This window comes from Crocodylus siamensis, chromosome 3, assembly GCF_052110815.1.
Source record: "Crocodylus siamensis isolate JL-2025a chromosome 3, ASM5211081v1, whole genome shotgun sequence".
In the NCBI taxonomy this organism is placed as follows: Eukaryota; Metazoa; Chordata; order Crocodylia; family Crocodylidae; genus Crocodylus; species Crocodylus siamensis.
The window spans coordinates 164,507,618-164,526,524 of NC_143397.1; the positions used below are offsets into that span (position 1 = coordinate 164,507,618).

The 18,907-nt window shown below is 42.4% G+C and overlaps 1 protein-coding gene across 3 annotated transcripts in view; it reads left to right on the top strand.

Moving 5' to 3' along the window:
- The first annotated feature begins 3,282 nt into the window (after window positions 1-3,282).
- Window positions 3,283-18,907, top strand: part of PTPN2 (protein tyrosine phosphatase non-receptor type 2) — a 51,939-nt gene continuing 36,314 nt past the window's right edge. Inside the window, exons 1-3 of one of the 3 annotated variants that reach the window (XM_090039632.1) lie at window positions 3,283-3,606; window positions 9,148-9,238; window positions 17,659-17,759. In XM_090039632.1, coding sequence (XP_089895758.1) covers window positions 3,538-3,606; window positions 9,148-9,238; window positions 17,659-17,759 — 261 coding nt within the window. In that variant the 5' untranslated portion in view covers window positions 3,283-3,537. The remainder of the gene's footprint in view (window positions 3,607-9,147; window positions 9,239-17,658; window positions 17,760-18,907) is intronic. The other 2 variants (XM_090039633.1, XM_090039634.1) reach the window with 2 other exon arrangements.

An 18,907-nucleotide genomic window follows, 5' to 3' on the forward strand; every position in this document is an offset into this window, starting at 1 on the left:
GTTCCAGCTCCTAGCCGCCCTGACTGTGAAGTAGTTCTTACGGATGTCTAATCCAAACCTACTCTCCAACAACTTATGGCTGTTATTCCTTGTTATGCCAGGGGGGGCTAGGAGAAACAAGGCCTCTACCCCTAATCATGTAATCATCATAGTTAAATGTACATCTCTTATTCAGATTCATAAAACAAAAATCTAGCCTTCCTGAACATCTTGACAGAGCCTCCAATACTTTACTGTCAGTCATTTCTACACCTGAGTTAATACTACCACGCCTGAGTTAAGGTTTTTAGCTAGAGTTAACAACAGTCTGCAGGTCTGTGATATAGACAAGAGACATTGTCAGGAAAGGCAAACAGACAACAAAATTGCAGAAGAAAAGATAGTTTGGATAGTGGAACACCAAGACCATTTAAAAAGGATAGTGAATCCACTATAGAGTGAAAAGAGATTAGCAGGAATCAGGGGGGGTGATAATGAGCCATTAAGGCAATTGACTCTTTCAGCACTTTCTGAACAGAAATACTGATGCCCCTCCCAAGCAGTTGGTTTTAAAGTCTAGGTGGAGCAGGAATCAAAGGGAGGGGGTCCTGTAACTGGTCAAAACCCAGATTCTCTGAAGAGAACAATTTCTGTACTCCTAGATAATTCCTTCTACACTTTATCCTTATTAATCTCTGTCACAGTGCATTAATTCCTCTCTATTCCCCTACCATTAAAATAATTAATTTATTTACTTGTTAATCTTATACACTACCACATAACACATGCTTTCAGTATACATTCACAGGACATTCAATTATACTCATCATCTATCCCTTTATCTTGCAGGTAGACACAGAGAAGGTCAAGAACTACATAATAGACCTACAAACTAATTTGGAAAATACCTATTTGGGATTTGATTAAATACCCCAAGAAAATATTCTGGAACTTAATGCCAAGTGATGTTGCACCAGCTCTGCTCTGATATACACAATATTGCTCCTAGGGAGGATAAGTGGGATACTGACCCTTTCCACAGAATGAGAAGATTCTCCATGGCTAGTAAATATGGGAATACTTTATTTCACTCTAACCCCAAAAGAAGCAGCTAGCCCTTGACAATTTTCTGAGAGAATAAAACAGAATCACAGCCAGAAATCTATTTAAAAGATATCTACACTTCATTACAATAACCACACATACATACATTTTTCATATACCCAAGGCAAACTACTCTAATTAATTCACTTACAAGCAATTGCAAACATATTCAGATTCCTCTAACACATCTTTTTTCTTATCATTTATCATCATGATGTCAAGACCAGCAGGGATACAGCAAAACAAGCAGGGCTTCATCTACTAGGGCAGTAATTTGCAACCAGGCTGCCGTGGCACCCTAGGGTGACTTGAGATCCTTTCAAAGATGTCCAGAGGGTATTAGGCAATGTTAGCACTGTTAGGTGTGCAAACATGATTTCCAAGATTAAACCCAGAGATTTCAAATAGGAATCCATAATGTTAAAAACATTTTGGCCTGTTGTGGTTTGAGTTCTTTGTAACAGAAGAATTGCTCTATTATTTTTCCACAAAAAATGAGTGATAACTGAGAGCAGCCATTTTCTGGCCAATGCCTCAAGTTGGAAAGGATTGAGAACCACAGTACTAGGGTATGGGACAACTTATCTGATATATATGAACGTGTCACAGGGTAAGGTACTGCTTATCCAATGCCCCATGGAAATTGCTTGTGCACCCCATCTATACTATGGTAATTAGTAAACCAGAGTATCTTAGTCCTCAGTGCATGAGGGTTAAGTTACACAGGCTAGCTTCTGATTAGCATAGGTAAGGAAGGACATCCACAGGGCCAGCTGCAGCTGAGCAGCAGATGCACAGTAAAGCACCCTGTGATACCTTTGTGTATCTGTGTGTTTAAGCAGTGTAATGCATACAATGGGAGGCAAAAGAAACAGCAGAACAAAATGCTTCCAAACAGAGGTAACTGCATTTGGACTTCACTTGGAGAAACAACCAGTCAGAGATCTGGCCATCTGGCATCCCATGTCATTTAAGTTGTCCCATACCCTAGTACAGTGGTTCTCAACCTTTTCCAGTTTGAGGCATCTGTCAGAAAACACCTGCCCTTAGATTTCACTTGACTGTAGAAAAATAGTAAGAGCAATTATACTGTTGAAAAGAGCTCAGAAAAACCACAATAGGCCAGAATGTTTTTAACACTAGGGATTCCTATTTGAAATCCCTGGGTTTATCTTGCAACTCATGTTTATGCACCTGACCCCAAAAGAAAGGGAGACAAGGCCCCTGCTACACCTTGCTTGTATATTGTGCAATTCCTGAGAGTTGGAGCAGCCCCACATACAAAGTAATAATCACTCAATTAACTGGTAACACCATAAATTTAGACATGCCAGTTATTAGCCACCATAAAAAGGACTCTTCACCTATAAAAAGAGCTGATCAGCTGCAAAGTTAGTGCTTGAAGGTGCCTAACAATTCTAGAGCTGGTTTCTAGCCGCTTGAAGTGAGAGTGTGGGTGGGTGTGTGAGGAAAGGATCCGAAGAGGCAGAGTCGACCCTAGGAGAGTGTGGGGCCCCCTTAACACTGCACGGGGCTGTGGTACCCCCCAAAAGGGGGGTCTCCATGCTTCTTCTGTGGTACAGGGCTGAGCTGCTAGCTCAGCAGCCCCGGAGGGGATGCAGTCACTCCACCCAGCTCCACTGTCCAGGGCAGTTGCTCCGATTTACTGCATCCTAGGGAGGGGTCTGCAAAGAGGGCAGAACATCACCCCTAGGTCCTATCCGGGGCAACAAGATTCTTTGGGTCAATCTGATATCTGAACTCAAATACTTGGAAAATATTCTTCTTGGCAAGCTGTGGGGGTACAAACACCTGAACACTTGTACCTGAAAGCTTGACAGGAAGACTCTTTCCAACTCAAGAGTTGGTCTAATAAAAGATGTGGGCTTTACCCAAAGGACCTTCTCTGCCCACGTCCTCAGAGCCAACACCCCTGGGCCTGATGAGGCTTTCTTGGCTTATTGCACTGCCTGCAGCTGGAACACAAGATGAAGCGCAAGCCGCGTCAGCAGAGGGCAGCAGAACTAACTGAAAAAACCCTGCCGCTTTCCTAAGGCTCCGCCTCTGCGGGAGAGGGCAGTACCCCGGCGCGGTCGGGCCTGTGGAGCGCGTCAGTCTCCGCGGCGGTCGGGTGGGAGCGGATCAGGCACTACCACCCGGCACTGCGGAGGCGACTATTGCACTGAGGTGGCCCCGCCCCCTCCCCACCTAAGTGCTCCCGTGCAGCCCAGCCCCGCCTCTCGCGGCTTGTGACGTCAACCCAGGTGCTTTCCCTCGAGGGGGCGGGCGCTTGCAGCGCGCATGCGCGCGGCGACAGCCGAGAACTCCGCGGGTTCCCGTGTGCGCGCGCGGCAGTGCCGGCGCGGCGGGCGCTCGCGCTCTGTGCGTGGCGCGCGGGAGGGGTTATGAGCCTGTCGGGCTTCAGCGGCCACTTTCGCTCCGGCCGCCGCCATCATGTCAGCTCTCATCGAGCAGGAGTTCCAGGAGATCGATGCCGCTAACGACTGGCAGGCACGCTACCTGGTGAGTGCGCGGGAGAGGGGAGGACGACAGGAGCCGCTCACCCGCGGCTCGGTTTCAGGTGCGAGGCTGCGGGAGGTGGCTGGTGCGCATGCTCTGAGGCAGGCACGCGGGAGGGAGAATGGAGACACTGGTCGGGGCGGGGATGGGAGTGCGCATGCTCCCTGGCGAGCGCGGGGGGACGGGCAACGATGCGGCTGGAACAGCGCATGCGCCACGCGGGCGAGGAGGGGGAGGTGGGTTGCCGCGCATGCGCCGTTGGCTGGAGGCGTGCATCAAGACTGGAGTGCGCAGGCGCGGAGGTTTCCTCCTCTCCCGTCTCCTCCCACTTTTTCTGTCTGGGCTTGCTCCTGCTTGTGGCTGTGGGTGGGCGCATTGCTCCCCTTCGTCCCACCGTTCTTGGCTGACAGGTGTTTTAACTCATGCCTGTAAAGCCAGGCAGAGGCGAGAAAGTGGCTGGGAGTAGCCCTGTTAAGTCTGTAGCCAGGCAGAAGGCAGGGAAGATGTTCACTTTCTAGACGGGAGTAGAGAGGAGAGGCTCTTCTGAACTCCAACTTGATTTCTTTGAAGTGAGCCCCGGTTCACAAAAGCTTTTCACTGTCTTATTTGGTTAGCCTGTAAAGTACAAATCTACCCTGCCACCTGCCAAACAGCAAAGCTGGGGGCTGCCTAGGATCCCTTCTCTTAGAACTCCCCCCCCTTGCTGCTGGCTTAGGACTTGAGCAGCAGTGCAAATGTGGCAGTATTCATTGATTGGGAAAATTTGATGGTGCACTCTGCCTGTGGTTTGGATGTGCCTGGCATTGCAGCACTTCATGCACAAGTATATCATAGAGCAGGGGCAGGCAGTTATTTTGGGCAGAGGGCTGCTTACTGAGTTGGCAAGCCATCAAGGGCCACATAACAGGCAGCCCTGGGCAGATAAATATTAATTTCTAAAATTTTTAGGGACCCCACGAGCTGGGTAGAATGGCCTGGTGGGCCGGATCCAGTCCCCAGGTCACATTTTGGCCACCTTTGTCATAGTCATAGAAAATGAGGGTTGGAAGGGACCTTGGGAGCGCATCTAGTCCAACCCCCTGCTCAAAGCAGGACCATCCTCAATTAGATGGCTCCAGACAGGGTTTTGTGAAGTTATCCCTTAAAAATCTTCAGGGATGGAGTTTCTACAACTCTTCTAGGTAACCTGTTCCAGTGCTTCACCACCCTCCTAGTGAGAGAGTTTTTCCTAATATTCAACTTAAACATCTCTTGCTGCAGTTTGACACCATTGCTTGTGGTTATCAAATCCCCCGGTGCAGTTTTTTCTTCTATAGACTAAATAAGCCCAGTTCCCTCAGCCTCTCCTTGAAGTCCTGTGGCACAATCATGTGCCCTAACTATTTTCATTGCCCTTTGCTGGAGTCTCCAGCTTGTCTACATCCTTTCTATAATGGGGGCCCAAAACTGGACACAGTGCAAAATAGACGGAAATACTTAATTTCCCTCAATCTGCTGGCAACGCTCTACTGATGCAGCTCCCACAAATTCTGTTGTCCCCTTTTCCTGTGGCCTCCCCACCTAAGCATGGGATTGTTCTGTGCTTAGTGCAGGACTTTGCACTTGTTCTTGTTGAACCTTATATCAAGGAGTCTGTGCTTTAGACAGTAAAGGATACCAAGAATGGATGGATCCTTTGTGTTTGTTGCAGGATTTCTTGCAGGTTGTGATTGTATTTGGAGGCTTGTATCTTAATTCAAGATGTTGTATACTAGTTTCCTGGAAGATCTTGTGTTGCTTATTTGAATCAAAGCAATTTAATCACATGCAAGAAATAACCTGCTTCCTATTTTTATGGAAATAGCAGCAATTAGTAATAAGGATGGTAATTTGCATTCTGAGATTTTTTTTTTTAATTAGGGTGTTCACAGCATGTCTTGATAAATGCTGATGAGCTAACTTCTACTGTACCTTGAGCTGTCTTGAGTATTATTTTATTAATCATGGAAACAAATGAGGAATTGACTTGTTCAAGAACCCCTGGCAAAATTAGGACTTCCTAGTTCATTCTTTCTTATCTGCTGCTTTCCCTCTTAAGTTCAAGAGTAGACCAAACTGCAAATGTAATTTACTTTTATATTAATATATGAATAAGACATAGGCTTTTAAACAGTGGTGTAATATGACAGTAGAAGACCAATAATATCTATGACTATAAGGTAAGCCTATGTACCAGTGGTAATGATGTAATCAATATGGGTCACTATTGCTGTTAAAATATATATATAGAAAGCACAACTCGTGTCCAGATTGCCTCTCTAAATCAAGTTACTTTTCACAAATCCTCTCAGTTTTATTAAAATGAACGTGGATTAAAAATTTAAACATTAAGAGCTCTGCAAACCTTATAGTTTAAAACTATAGATTTTTCTAGTCTGATTTCAGATAGATTATGTAGTTTTAATAGATGTAGATTTTTGTTTGACTTTGCACACACATACAAGTTGAATACTTATGAAGTGTTTTCAGTAAGCTTCCACAAATTTCAGTCCTACACTCCAAAACTAAAATTCTTAATTGTATTTCTTGTATAAAGTGTCACTGCAGATAAAGTGACATAATATTTGCAAAACAATCCCAGTTCTATGGAACTATAAACTTTATTAAAGTACTCATTCAAGTCCTGTCTTCAGTAAGAGCAAAAAAAAAATTTTGTAGAAAGATTTTTTTGCAGGTTTGGTTTGGTTTTTTTTGTAAGGTGGTAGGGAATGTAGATTGCAGGAGACCAAAGGAGGCAAGACCCAGAATTAGGGGTGCACTGATAAAGACTTTCTTGGCCTGCGCACACAAGTGGATGGGAGGTTATACCCCTCCTGCTTCTCCCTGTGGTGAGCGCAGCAGTGGATAACTGCCCCACCTCCACAGTCCCTGGATGAGCCTCCCGCAGCTCCGTCTCATTCCCAGCGGAGTTGCGTTCACTGCCTTTGTTGGGCAGTGTCTGCCCCTGCCCCACTCCTTCCTTCACTGTGGGGGCTTTGATCTGTTCCTTCCCCCCTATTCCCCTCCCCCAATGTCCCTTCCCCTCCACAGATTATTTACTGGCAGAAAACTGCTCCCCAAGTTGCAGGGCTGCACTCCTGGCCAGTGCATGCTGTGGCTGCACGCATGCATATGGCATTTATTGGTGACATCATCAGGCCAAAAAAGGCCAGTTGCTGATAATGTTAATTTTCCTTTTATTGGTGCTGATCTGATATGCCACTGATATATCAGTGCACCTCTACACAGAATAATTGGCTTTGGAGGTGAAGCTGAATAAGGGGAACATAGAGCATTTTTGAGGGGTATTACAACATCTATGTGAAAGACTGAGACAAGGTAGAAATAAGATGCTATTAAAGTAAAACTTTTTTTTCTTTACCTCCCAGAACAAGAACAGAATAAGACTACTTAAGGGTCTTTATGGTGTATTGAGACTCTGTCGGGAGCTGTTATCTGCCAGTGGTTTTTCAGTTCTGTCAGAGATTACCCAAGCTCGCCATGAACACCTCTCTATTGCTTCTGGTTATCAAGTTAGTTTGTGCAGGGCTAGCTTAGTTTCATCGTTTTATAGTTGGTAGGGTCAGAAGGGACCTGAGCAGATCAAGTCCAATCCCCCTGCCATGGGCAGGAAAGAATGCTGGGGTAAAATGACCCTGGCTACATGTCTATCTGGCCTCCTTTTGAAGACCCCAGGATAGGAGACAGCACCACTTCCCTTGGAAGTTGGTTGCAGATCCTAGCTGCACTGACTGTGAAGTAGTGACTCCTGATATCTAGCCTGAATCTACTCTCCATCAACTTATGGCTGTTATTCCTCATTACTCCTGGTAGTGCTTGGGGGAACAGGAACTCTCCCATTGCCTGCTGGTCCCCCTTGGTCAGTTTGTAGACAGCTACCAGATCCCCTCTCAGCCTTCTCTTGTGGAGGCTGAATAGGTTCAGGTCTCGTAGCCTCCCCTTGTAGGGCCTGCCCTGCTGCCCCATATCATGTGAGTGGCCCTCCTCTGGACCCTCTCCATGTTGTCCACATCCCTCTTGAAGTGCAGCACCCAGAACTGGACGCAGTACTCCAACTGCAGCCCTGACCAATGTCACATAGAGGGGGAGGATCACCTCCTTGGACCTGCTCGTGATGCATCTATGAATGCATGACAAGATGTGGTTAGCCTTCCTGACCGTGTTCCTACATTTGTCGGCCCATGTTCATCTTGGAGTCGAAGATCCTTTTCTGCCTCTGCTGATGAGAAGGGATTTCCCCAGCCTGTAGGTATGCTGCTGGTTCTTCCTCCCCAGGTGGAATACCTTGTACTTGTCTGTATTGAAACCCATCCTGTTCTCATCCGCCCACCCCTGTAACCTGTCCACATCTGATTGGAGCTTGTCCCTCTCCTCTAGTGTGGCCACTTCTCCCCACATCTTAGTGTTGTCTGCAAATTTGATCAAGGTGCTTTTCACACCCTTGTCCAAGTCGCTGATGAAGATGTTGAACAGTGTAGGACCGAGCCCTGGGGAACCCCACTGCCCACATCCCTCCAGGTTGAAAATGACCCATCTAAAACCACTCTCTGGGTGCGGCCCTCCAGCCAATTAGCGACCCACAGCTTGGCTGTGTGTATATGGTGCTGGCTCGTACCATTTAGATAGCCCCCTTGTTGTCTACATTAGTTGAAGCTGCCAGTCCTGGTTGCCTTTGAATTTGAAGCTTGTGAAACAGTGGCCCCAAATATCCATCATTGGTCCAAGGCATAATAATCTCTCTCATACTTCCTTATTAATGTAGTTTATTAAATAAAAGTATTCTCTTTCCAAACCCTCTAGAGACTTCTAGGACATGTACATTTCTACTGGCAAGCCATCAGTATATTTCCCTTCTGCTCTGGGGACCCCATGTTCTATCACATTGATAGAATTAACAGTTGGAGTAATGGAAATAGTCCTCCAACATGGAGCAGCTCAAACAGGTTGTAGGTATGATGAGCTATGTTATTTGATCCAACAAACAGCCATTGTCCCCTAGTGGTTAGTTTGTCATTTTTCTGGATGTCCTATTGCCAGGTTGCTTCGCTAGGCATTGAAGTTACCAGGTATAGTTATCTTGACAGATATATTGCCATAGGAGAGAAGCTTTACCAGGTCTTAGAGGAGTATCATTATTTAGTGGACTACAAATATACCAATATTAGTTTTGCCTAAATCCTGTTTTGGGATGGTATACTATGTACATAAGACTGTATGCAAACAGTCTCTGATCATCCCTCATTTCAAGTTACACTAAAGGCTCACCAAAACATGTGACTGTGGTTCATGCACTGTTAGCTGCCCAAGCTAGACAAGTGTAAAAAGTTGATGGTTCTAAATAACATTTCAGTAGTTTACCTCTTCTATAACCATAATTTGACTTTTGAGTGAAGAGGAACCCTGATGAGCTATAAGATTCTAATTTAAAAATTGGCTTCAAAGCACTTATTTTGCTGTGTGAAATGTTAAAAGATTATTATTAATTTGTGTTTTTGCTGTTCTAAGGAAATTCGGCATAACTCAAACGACCATCCTCATAGAGTTGCAAAATTCCAGGAAAACAGAAATCGAAATAGATACAGAGATGTCAGCCCGTGTAAGTATATTGCTTCAATGTAATCAAATGCATACTGAGTAGAGATGCACAGATATATTGGCACCATATCAGACTGGCATCAATAAAAGGAAAAGTAACACTATTGGCTATCAGCTTTATTTTTTTGGCCGGTGTAATTGATAATGTGCCAATAAATATAACGTGCCCTCTGGCCAGGGCCCTCAATGCTGTGTGCACGCGTGCACCTGCAGCATGGACATGGCCAGGAATACAGCCAGGCTACATGGAGAGCAGCGCCCTGCAGGTAAGTCTGGGGGCCCGACAGATTGAGGTCCCCATGATGAGGGAGGGAGTGGGGCAGGGGCTGGGGGCACTGCCCAGCCAAGGCAGTGAATAGAACCCGGAGTGGAGTGGGGGGTGAGGAGGGAGATGTCTCCCCACTACTGCTGTTCACACCCCAGGGAGAGGCATGGAGGGCATGTTCCCCCCCTGGATTTGTGCACAGAGTGAATGTGGGCTGACCACTGTAGGCTTGGGGCTGTCTACCCTGCTTCTTCTGCCCTGGGAGCTACACACTGGCTGCATGTCCCTTGCCCATCTGGCAGTGGTGGTGGTGACAAGTTGTGCTTCCTGCTGCCAGATGGGCAGGGGATGCATGGCCAGTGCATGGCTCCCGGGGCAAAGGCAGCAGAGTAGAGAGCCCCAAGCCTGCAGTGGGCAGTCCACATCTGCCCTCGTCCACTTGGCTCTGGTTAGAAGTGTCCCCATGCTTAAAAATGGTGGTGGTGGTGGGTGGTGCTTGAACTAAAGCTCATTTGATGAGCTTTAATTCAAGTGCCCCCACTGCCATTTTTAAATGCTGGGCCACTGATCCCCTGCCTTGGCCCTGGGGTCGCATTCACTGCCCCCAGCCTCTCACGTTGGGGGACTTGATCTGGCCCATCCTCAGACTTACCTGCAGGGTGCTGTTCTCCAAGTTTCCCCAGCTGCATTCCTGTAAATTGGTTATTGGATCAGTATCAGCCAATATGCTTGGTGAATAATTGGCTATCAGTACTTGCCAAGAAAATCTTTATCGGTGCACCCCCAATACTGAGGTAATAGTTTGTTCTCATCTTTCTTTCCACTTCCCGTTTGCTTATTTTTAAATGCATGTAAAACCTAGAATGCTTTGCATTGTGAAATAGTATATAAAAAAAATTCCACAAAAATAAACTAAATAAACTACTATAATGCATATTGGTGGGAATAAATTTGATGCTGCTTAACATATCCTGTGATAGGTGAATTAAGAGACATTATGTATGTGTGAGATGCAGGGAATACAAAGCAAAAAGCTAACTTATTGAGATAGATAGTGTAAGGGAATTTTATTCTTTAAAATTTGGTGTTTCACTTCTTTAATTGGCTTCATTTTAAATTTTGAGGAAAATTTAAGTTTTGACCTGCTAAATTTACTGCCCTTAAACTTATGCTTCAAAAAACTGCCCGCATTTGAGGATTTAGCACTGAATGACCATCCACCCAAGGCAAACCTGAACACTCCCAGCTTCTGTAGTCTCGTCCCAGCTAGTTGATCAAAAGTCCTGGATTGGAGTCTGGCAGGGATGCAGAGCAGCATGGTGTGCCAAGTGTGCAGTCACTGTGCGGCATGGTGTGCCAGGCAGGCAGCTGGGCTGGTGCTGTTGCTTCTGGGTGGTAGGGCAAGTAGACTGGAGCAGGCAGTCTGGGTAAGATAAGTTAATGATTTATAGATCACAGATTTCATGGATTTCTAGAGTCAGAAGGGACCTGATAGATCGTTGGGTCTGACCCCTGCTCCAGGCAGGAAAGAGCACTGGGGTTAAGTAACCCTAGCCAGATGCCTGTCTAATTTCCTCTTGAACACCTCTAGGGTAGGGGAAAGCACCCATCTCCCTTGGAAGCCTATTCCATATTTTGGCAATCCCTGCCATAAAGAATTTCTTCCTTATGTCCAATCTAAATCTGTTCTTCTTCAGTTTGTGGTCATTATTTATGGTAACCCCAAGGGGTGCCCTGTTAAACAGTGTCCTCTATTTCCTGCTGCCCTCCCCCCCATGAGTTTGTAAGCAGCCACAAGATTGCCTCTCAGCCTCTTCTTGCGGCGGCTGAAGAGATTCAGATCTCTGTCTGTCTTCGTAGGGTCTTACCTGCAGGCCCTCAACCATACGAGTACCCTTTCTCTGAATCCTCTCAAGGTTATCCACATCCCTCTTGAAGTGCGGCGCCCAAAACTGAATACAGTACTCCATCTGTGGCCTCACCAGTGCCACGTAGAGGGGAATTATCGTTTCCCTAGACCAGCTTGTGATGCTCCTGCTGATGCAAGACAGAGCGTGGTTAGCCTTGCTTATTACCTTGTCACACTGGTGACTTATGTTCATTTGTGGATCAGCCAGGACTCCGAGATCTCTTTCAACTGTTGTTCTCCTTGGAATGGTACCCCCCAGTCTATAGGTGTGTTGGAAATTCTTTCTTCCCAGGATCCTTATTTTACATTTCTCAAAGTAGCAGAGACTCACAAGTTAACCAAGTGTAATAGACCTCAGGCTAGCAGGTATGGACTCATTGTCTCAGTGGCAAAACTGGAAATAGAGCACAAGTGAATGAGATTCTTGGGCCAGGATTTTCATAAATAGACACTCATTTTGAGAACGCAGTCTGAGACTCCTGGGGTCTGAGTCAAAGAAATTCTGAGCTCCTGCATTTCCTATAGAGAGCAAAAATAATGTGATAACTTCACATGCTCAGCACTCCAGTTGGGTCATTCTTCGTCAGTAGCCTGGTAAATCTTGGCCTTAGTACTCTTGTGTTATTTCTTCCATAAAAATTTATATTCTTCATTTTTATTATGTACTGCAAGATCTTAAAGAAGCTATGCGTGTATAAAATATTAATATTTATTTGCACAATTTCTAATGCTTTGTTGATTCTCCTTTTTCAAAAAAATGCCTAAATGTCCCTATGAATGGATGTAGATTTTGGAAAAGGTGTCTCTCAGTCTCACGATAAGCAGAAACTTTTGGAACTTTTATTACCAAACTGCCGAGGAGTAGTAATTTGTTTGATTAAAATTTCACCTGTCCTGAATCTGCTGTCTAGCCCTTAACTCCCTTATCCCTTCCTGCATGATTAACCTGGGTCTATTTCCATGTCCCACAGAACTTTAAGATTCAGGTTATGTTTTGAAGCATTTCAAGTGTTCATACACAAAGTTGCACCAGGTCAGCTAAATTGGTTTCACAATAGTTTAACAGAAGATATGATGTTAAACTTTTCTTGACAGAGAAACCTGAAAATTAGTGTTCTGATACTTCTTTTTTTAAGCATAAAATTAACTGGTATGATTGAATGCTGTCCACCTTAGCCCTCAGTGCAGTTGAATTTTTGTAGGACAGTACACTTTTGGGACGCTTTTTTTTTGTAATGGTGACAGGAAAAATTACAGCTGTTGATTTAAAAAAAAAAAAAAAAAAGGGGATGTAGCAGCCACCCATTTGGGCCAAGGGAGAGTGTTAAGGTGGAAACCGGGATGGGACTGCCTTTTATACTGTGTACTTCAAAGACCTCATTGAGCAAGTCCTTATGGACTTCCTGGAAGAGGAAGGTACTTACTGTTTTTCCTTTTTATTTTATAGAAGGGGTAATTCTTAGGTTGTGCAAGTCCAGTTAAGGCATACTCGGTCACAGCTGCACTCTTTCAGAAGGAATGTGTTAGATTTATGCTAATCAGTGGGTGTATATTGATTAGATCCTCCAGAATCAGCAACATTATTTTAAAATATGAGCCATAGATTTGTGGGAAAGAGAATTAGGTGGGAATAAAAGCCTTCTTAGGCTTGTAGGGTAAACTGTAATTTCCTTGACAACTCATGTCTGTTGCACAACACTTCTTACTTCTATTGAATTTAGTCCTGTTGTACTGTGGGGTAAGGCCTGTTCATAAGACACAGGGGCCAGGATGTATATATAAAGTAACCTCAATCCTGGTACCTTTTGAGTGTTTCACTTTGCAGCATTGCTCTTAAGTGCACTCAAAAGAAGTATGCTTCATGGTTAATGTGGCTGCTTTAACGTTGGCTATCAAGATCTTCAGTAAGAAGGTATTTGAACAATTTGAGTTACAAAAAATAAAGAAGTTTCATTAACAGTTAATAGGGGTTTTTTTTTTAAAAAAAGGCCTTCCAACTCCCTATTGGGTATCTGAACTTGTTCGTTAGGGAAGTACACATCATTCTGGGTTGGAAATCTTTTAGTTTTCTAGGTTAGTATTTAAGGTATTCATTTACTGGACAAATGAATCCTAGCTTCTATGCTGTTGTGAACTTTGGCATGGCAATGCTGTGGAGTAATTGCAAGTGAAGAGAGACCTACTTTCTGAGAGAAATGAAAAATAAAGATTAGATATAATATAGATATACCTTCCAACTATATCCAATATGCGATATTAACACCCATCTAGGCTATAAGCAGTGAAACCTGTTGCCACATATATTTATGAATATTGGGATCTGACAGAAAAGTACTGATAGCTTTGAGGAAAAAGATGATGAAAACATGAGGCACAAGTCTGATCCAAACCACTAAAGTTAGTCTTTCTGTTGACTTCATTGGGCTTTGTAACATGTTATATGCCTTGAAGTTTCTCTTGTTGTTGCAGAGGAAGCATGTTTTAAATATCCAGATAGAAACAAAGGTAAAAGATAATCCCCATTGACAGTTTAAAACATAAGCAATTCAAACCCATTTGAATCTTCCCTTAAATACAGTTTGCAATAATGTACTATGTTATGGATTTTTTTATTAATTTGCATCCAGTTTTGCTTGATAAATAACTTAGCCTTGAAAAAGCTTTAAAATAATGCTAGCATTTTCTGATGCTGATAGAAAATATCTACTCTTGATTTTGATTGCTAATGTAATTACTTTAGAATAAAGAGAGGGATATTTTGACTATATAGTAGTATTGAAACAGGAAGCCAATCTGAAGTGTCAACTGAGTTCAGTAGGAGAGCCAGTCATTTCCTGACAGATGAAACCATTTCTCAGAAAACACATTGTTAGGGGGAAGACAACATTTTGGACTACAATTCTTAATTGATGTCTCTAATGAAATCTTTAAAAAAAAATCTCGGAGTATTCTTCAGTTCTCCTTTAGAGTTAAAGGGCTAGGTTATAATGGGACTTGACTCTCCTGTCTCTGACTGGAAGCACTTTTACAAGTCTTAAGTGTCAGTGGTCAGAGTAGGATGATGGGATGCCAAAAATAGGCATCTTCACTTCAACCTACCCTCATTATAAAAAGCTGAGAAGTGGATTCCTATGGCCATACGTTGTAATGTTATATGTAAATGTTTTCTTTCTTTCTTTTTTTTCTGTCTTTCTTTTAAATTGGTAGCTTACACTATAAGCACTACGGGAATAAGCTAAGAAAGATGTTTCAAAAAGGTGTGATATTTGCCAGGATATAGAAAATAAATTTTAGTATTGGATTGTGTGGCTTCTCCTCCCCTCCCCTTAGAAATGCTAAGCACTTACACATTCCTCTGAAGTCAATGGGAAGAGTTGCTGGTTTTCAGCATATTGTCATAAAATGGTACGGTATAAGCAGGATCCTGTGCACTGCTTATTCTTCAGTTGTGGTTCCTCCCTTTGGGCCATAAGTCCTTCCTTCTCTTAAGACATCTCTAAAACTGTTGTTGGGAGTGTATTGGAACCGAGTAGCTTTGGTCTCTTTCAGCTAATCATTTATACTTTACTCTTGGAGGAGTAGCGGACTAGCTCTCAAATGGGTATCAGATAGGGAGCTGGGATGGATCAGTGTTTTCTAGGTATTTCTTCATATTTTTCTCTAATCCAGAAAGCAGCGCTTTACTTTCCTTGATGCTAATAGTGCCGTTTTTGGTAAGCAAGAAGCATGCTGGCTAAACTTTTAGACAAAGTTGTTAAAAGTTATACAGTGGTTTCACTTCTGGAAAAACTCCTTTTTGTTAACCAGCTGTAAGAATGCCATAATACTAGGTGTCAGATCTTCTCCACTTCAGTCTACGCTAGAAGCAAATCATTTTATGTAGTAGGGAGAGGGACTGACCATTGAAGACAATGGCATTTTTATCATGGATTTCAGTGGGTCAGGATTTTGTCCAGAGTGGGTAACAGAAGAGGTTGTTAATTTCAGTTGTGGTTGTTCTGGGTATGCATGCCTTCTTACTCAGAGGAGCCAGAATGAGAAGTGTGGGGTTTTTTGTTGTTTTTTTTTTTTTTGTTTGAGTTTTTTTCATTGTTTCTACTTCCTGTTCAGACGGCATACTTTGGAAGAAAGAGATTCTACCATTAATTTTTCTGTCTAACTGTTGCTATAACTATAGATTTTTCTTGTTGTATAATGGATGTGGAGTTGATTAAAACTGAGTTTTAATTTTAAGTTTTCATTTTTACCATTGATATAATCTATTTAAGGTAAAAAATCTATAATAACTGGAAATGATTTACAAACTGGAGAGTTATCACTAATTCATTGTAAAAAACTGGGTTCGTTCCGTTGATTTCAATAAAGCAAGCCAGAACTTGAATGAGATTTCTAGGTCATAGTGTCCTCCAGGAACTGTCCTCTTTGGAAGGAGAGGCGATTTAATATATATATATATATATATATATATAAATATATATATATATATAAAAAAAACAACCCCTCTATTCCTATTTTTGCATTTATCTGCTAAGTTACTGGACATCATGGACATCATAGTCTCAGGATTGTACTTCATTTTGGGGGGAGGGGGGAGTACCATTTTGGTACTTGGAGGGAGTACCAAGATTCTTTTTATCACATTCTAAAAAAAAGCATTGCGCAGTTTTTGTGCGTTTTAAATGATTTGCTTTTTAAAAAAGAAATAACCGCTAATGTGGAAACCGTGAAATGTGCATATTATAACATAAAACCTCTTTGGGGTCTTGCTGGTTATCTCCTATTTAAAATAATACAGCTGCTGTGGGGTGATTAAACTGTTAACAGCGCTTGCTGACATCATCTTTCCGAGAACACTAGTACTGGTATGTGTGATTTGCTATAACAAGATCTTAGGTTTTTCCTGTTGGCAAATGACATGTAATATTTACAAAGGTTTTGGTTTTTGTCCAGCAGAAACATTTCAGATAAAGTGATACATGAAAGGAAACCTTATTAACACTTTCATGTCAAGGCAAGTTACTGTAAGGAGTTATTTACTTATAAATAAAGCAAATGTATTCAGTAAATAGTTTTCTTAAAAGCTCTTGTATATAGTATCTTAACACAAGTGTTTGCAGTTTTTAAAAACAGAAACCTACTCTGGTTATGCTTTTGTCATAATATAGAAATACCAATGCTGTTTTAGATTTTTTTTTTCCAGCTTTCACAAAGCTAAAAGCAGACAAACAAAAATCACCTCAATCTTCAATGCATCTGTTTCCTGCAATATTCCCTAAAGAGCCTACAGATAAAGGGGAGCTGGAGAATGACCCCAAAGTTCTCTTTCCTTGTATTAAAAAGTAAAATAGTCTTATTTAAGGGCCACCAAATTGCCTTACATTTAGCAAAATGGGGTCTGTTGCGACCTTGACATGCCCCCTTGTGTATTTGGGAGAGGGCAGTAATCTCTCTTGAATTAAGATTGCAACCTTTTTAAAACCGAACCAGACTCTGTTTTTACCAGTCTTAAGATTGGCTTTAAAATTGTCCTGTTAACTCTGAAGAGACAGAGACTCTAAAATTCCTTTTAGTGAAGAAACCAGATGGAGTTACAGTATTCTGGAAACAAAAAGCCAGCTGATTTTTAAGGCTTCATTTTAGTTTGCTTCTTTGTTTGTTTTCAGCTCTGAAGTAGTGTACTACTCCTCATCTCCTCATTTTCATTGCTCTCAAAACTTAAGCAGTGAATTACAAAATTGATCTAAGTTGTGTATGAACACTTAAAATGATTCAGAACAAAGTTGCACAGGTCAGCTAAATCAGTTTAACATCATATTTCTTTTAAACCATTATGAAACCTTTCTTGACAGAGAAACCTGAAACTTAGTGTTCTGATAATTTTATGCTTAAAAAATATTAACTCATATAGGATTGAATGCTGGAGTTGGATTCTTGTAGGAAAATATCATATTTTGGAAACTTCTTTTTACAACGTTGACAGGAAAAATTACAGCTCTTGATAGAAATGGCTCAGAGGATTGACATGCCAGAGGTATTTTTTTTTGATGGAATGTGTCAGGGCAGCAAAGCAGGTACTGTTGTCAAAGTGACGTGTGAAAACCTGTGGAATTTTATTTATGAAGTTAACACATGTACCACCTTTTTATGTTTGTGTTCAGCACAAAGTTAGAGGCAGTTGTTCAGCTAACTACGAAGAATTTCACAAAAGTAGATATATTTTAATTTTATATCTGTTTCATTTTTTTAGATGATCATAGTCGTGTAAAACTGCTGAACACAGAGAATGACTATATAAATGCCAGCTTAGTAGTAACAGAAGAAGCTCAAAGAAACTATATTTTAACCCAGGTAAGTTACAGGGAGCTTTCTTTCTTTGTTCTCACTGAAGGTAGAACATTAACAACTTAAATATATAGATGCAGTAGTGACACAGCACTGATTAGCAAATCTGTATTTTTTCCCAGTAATCCCAGGATCAGGTTTTCCCTACATGAGCAAGTTCCTGCAACTGGGAGCCCCATGTATCCAGTTGAGAGCCTCTTACTCATGGTGGTTCCCCATGCAACCCCAGGGCTGAAGAATTGCTGCAGGGGTGATTCCTGCACCCCCGCCCCCCACACCACACACAACCCTTGCTTCAGGCATGCAAGGAAACCCCTGGGGCCTGGGGTTATTGGGATTTTTATCCTGGCCATGGTATCCCCTTGTGGCTGAGAGCCTCATCAAGCTGATGGGGCTGCCCACTTCAGGGGATACTTTACTACATGTGAAAATTAAAGCTTGATAGCAACTACCTATTAAACATTTTCAAGGTCTAACTTTATACCTGGTTGGAGCTTTTATGTGATAGGTAGTCTGCATGTTTAGCTGATCTCCAGATAATAGTGCAATTGACCAGTTAATTGTGCAGTATTTGTAATGTGTAGAGGGGACCTAACATTAAAACAAAGCTTGAAACTTAATATTGATCTCTAAGTAGCATTGAATTTTCCTTCTCTTTAACAATTTGGACTTTTGACTGGGTACATAATTTAATTTCTTCTTTTTTTTTTTTTTTTTTTTAAATCCAGAAATATAAGGTAAGAGGCCTTGAAAAAATTGACAGGTACAGAACAGGAGGGTAGGAAAGTCCAACTATTGGAGGTCTGAAACAAATGTCCTGGTAAGACGCTCAGACTCCCTTGCCATCCCAGCAGCTGGTAGACAGAGGATTTCCTCTTTCACAATGACTTCAGGCTAGTAGCCATCTCATTCCTTTGAAACTTCAGCTGCTCTAAATGTTGGCATGGAGGAGACATTTTTGCATCTCAGCCCAGTAGAAAAGCTTGGTTGCTGTGAGAAGACTGTTCTCTGTGCTTCATCTTATTCTATTTTGAGGGCATCCTCTGCATATCATTTCAGTATATATTCTTCCTATTGCTCTACTTAGCTAAAAAGGAGCATCATGAAATCAGTGCAACATAACTGTTTCCAGAGCTATAACATCACTATAAAAC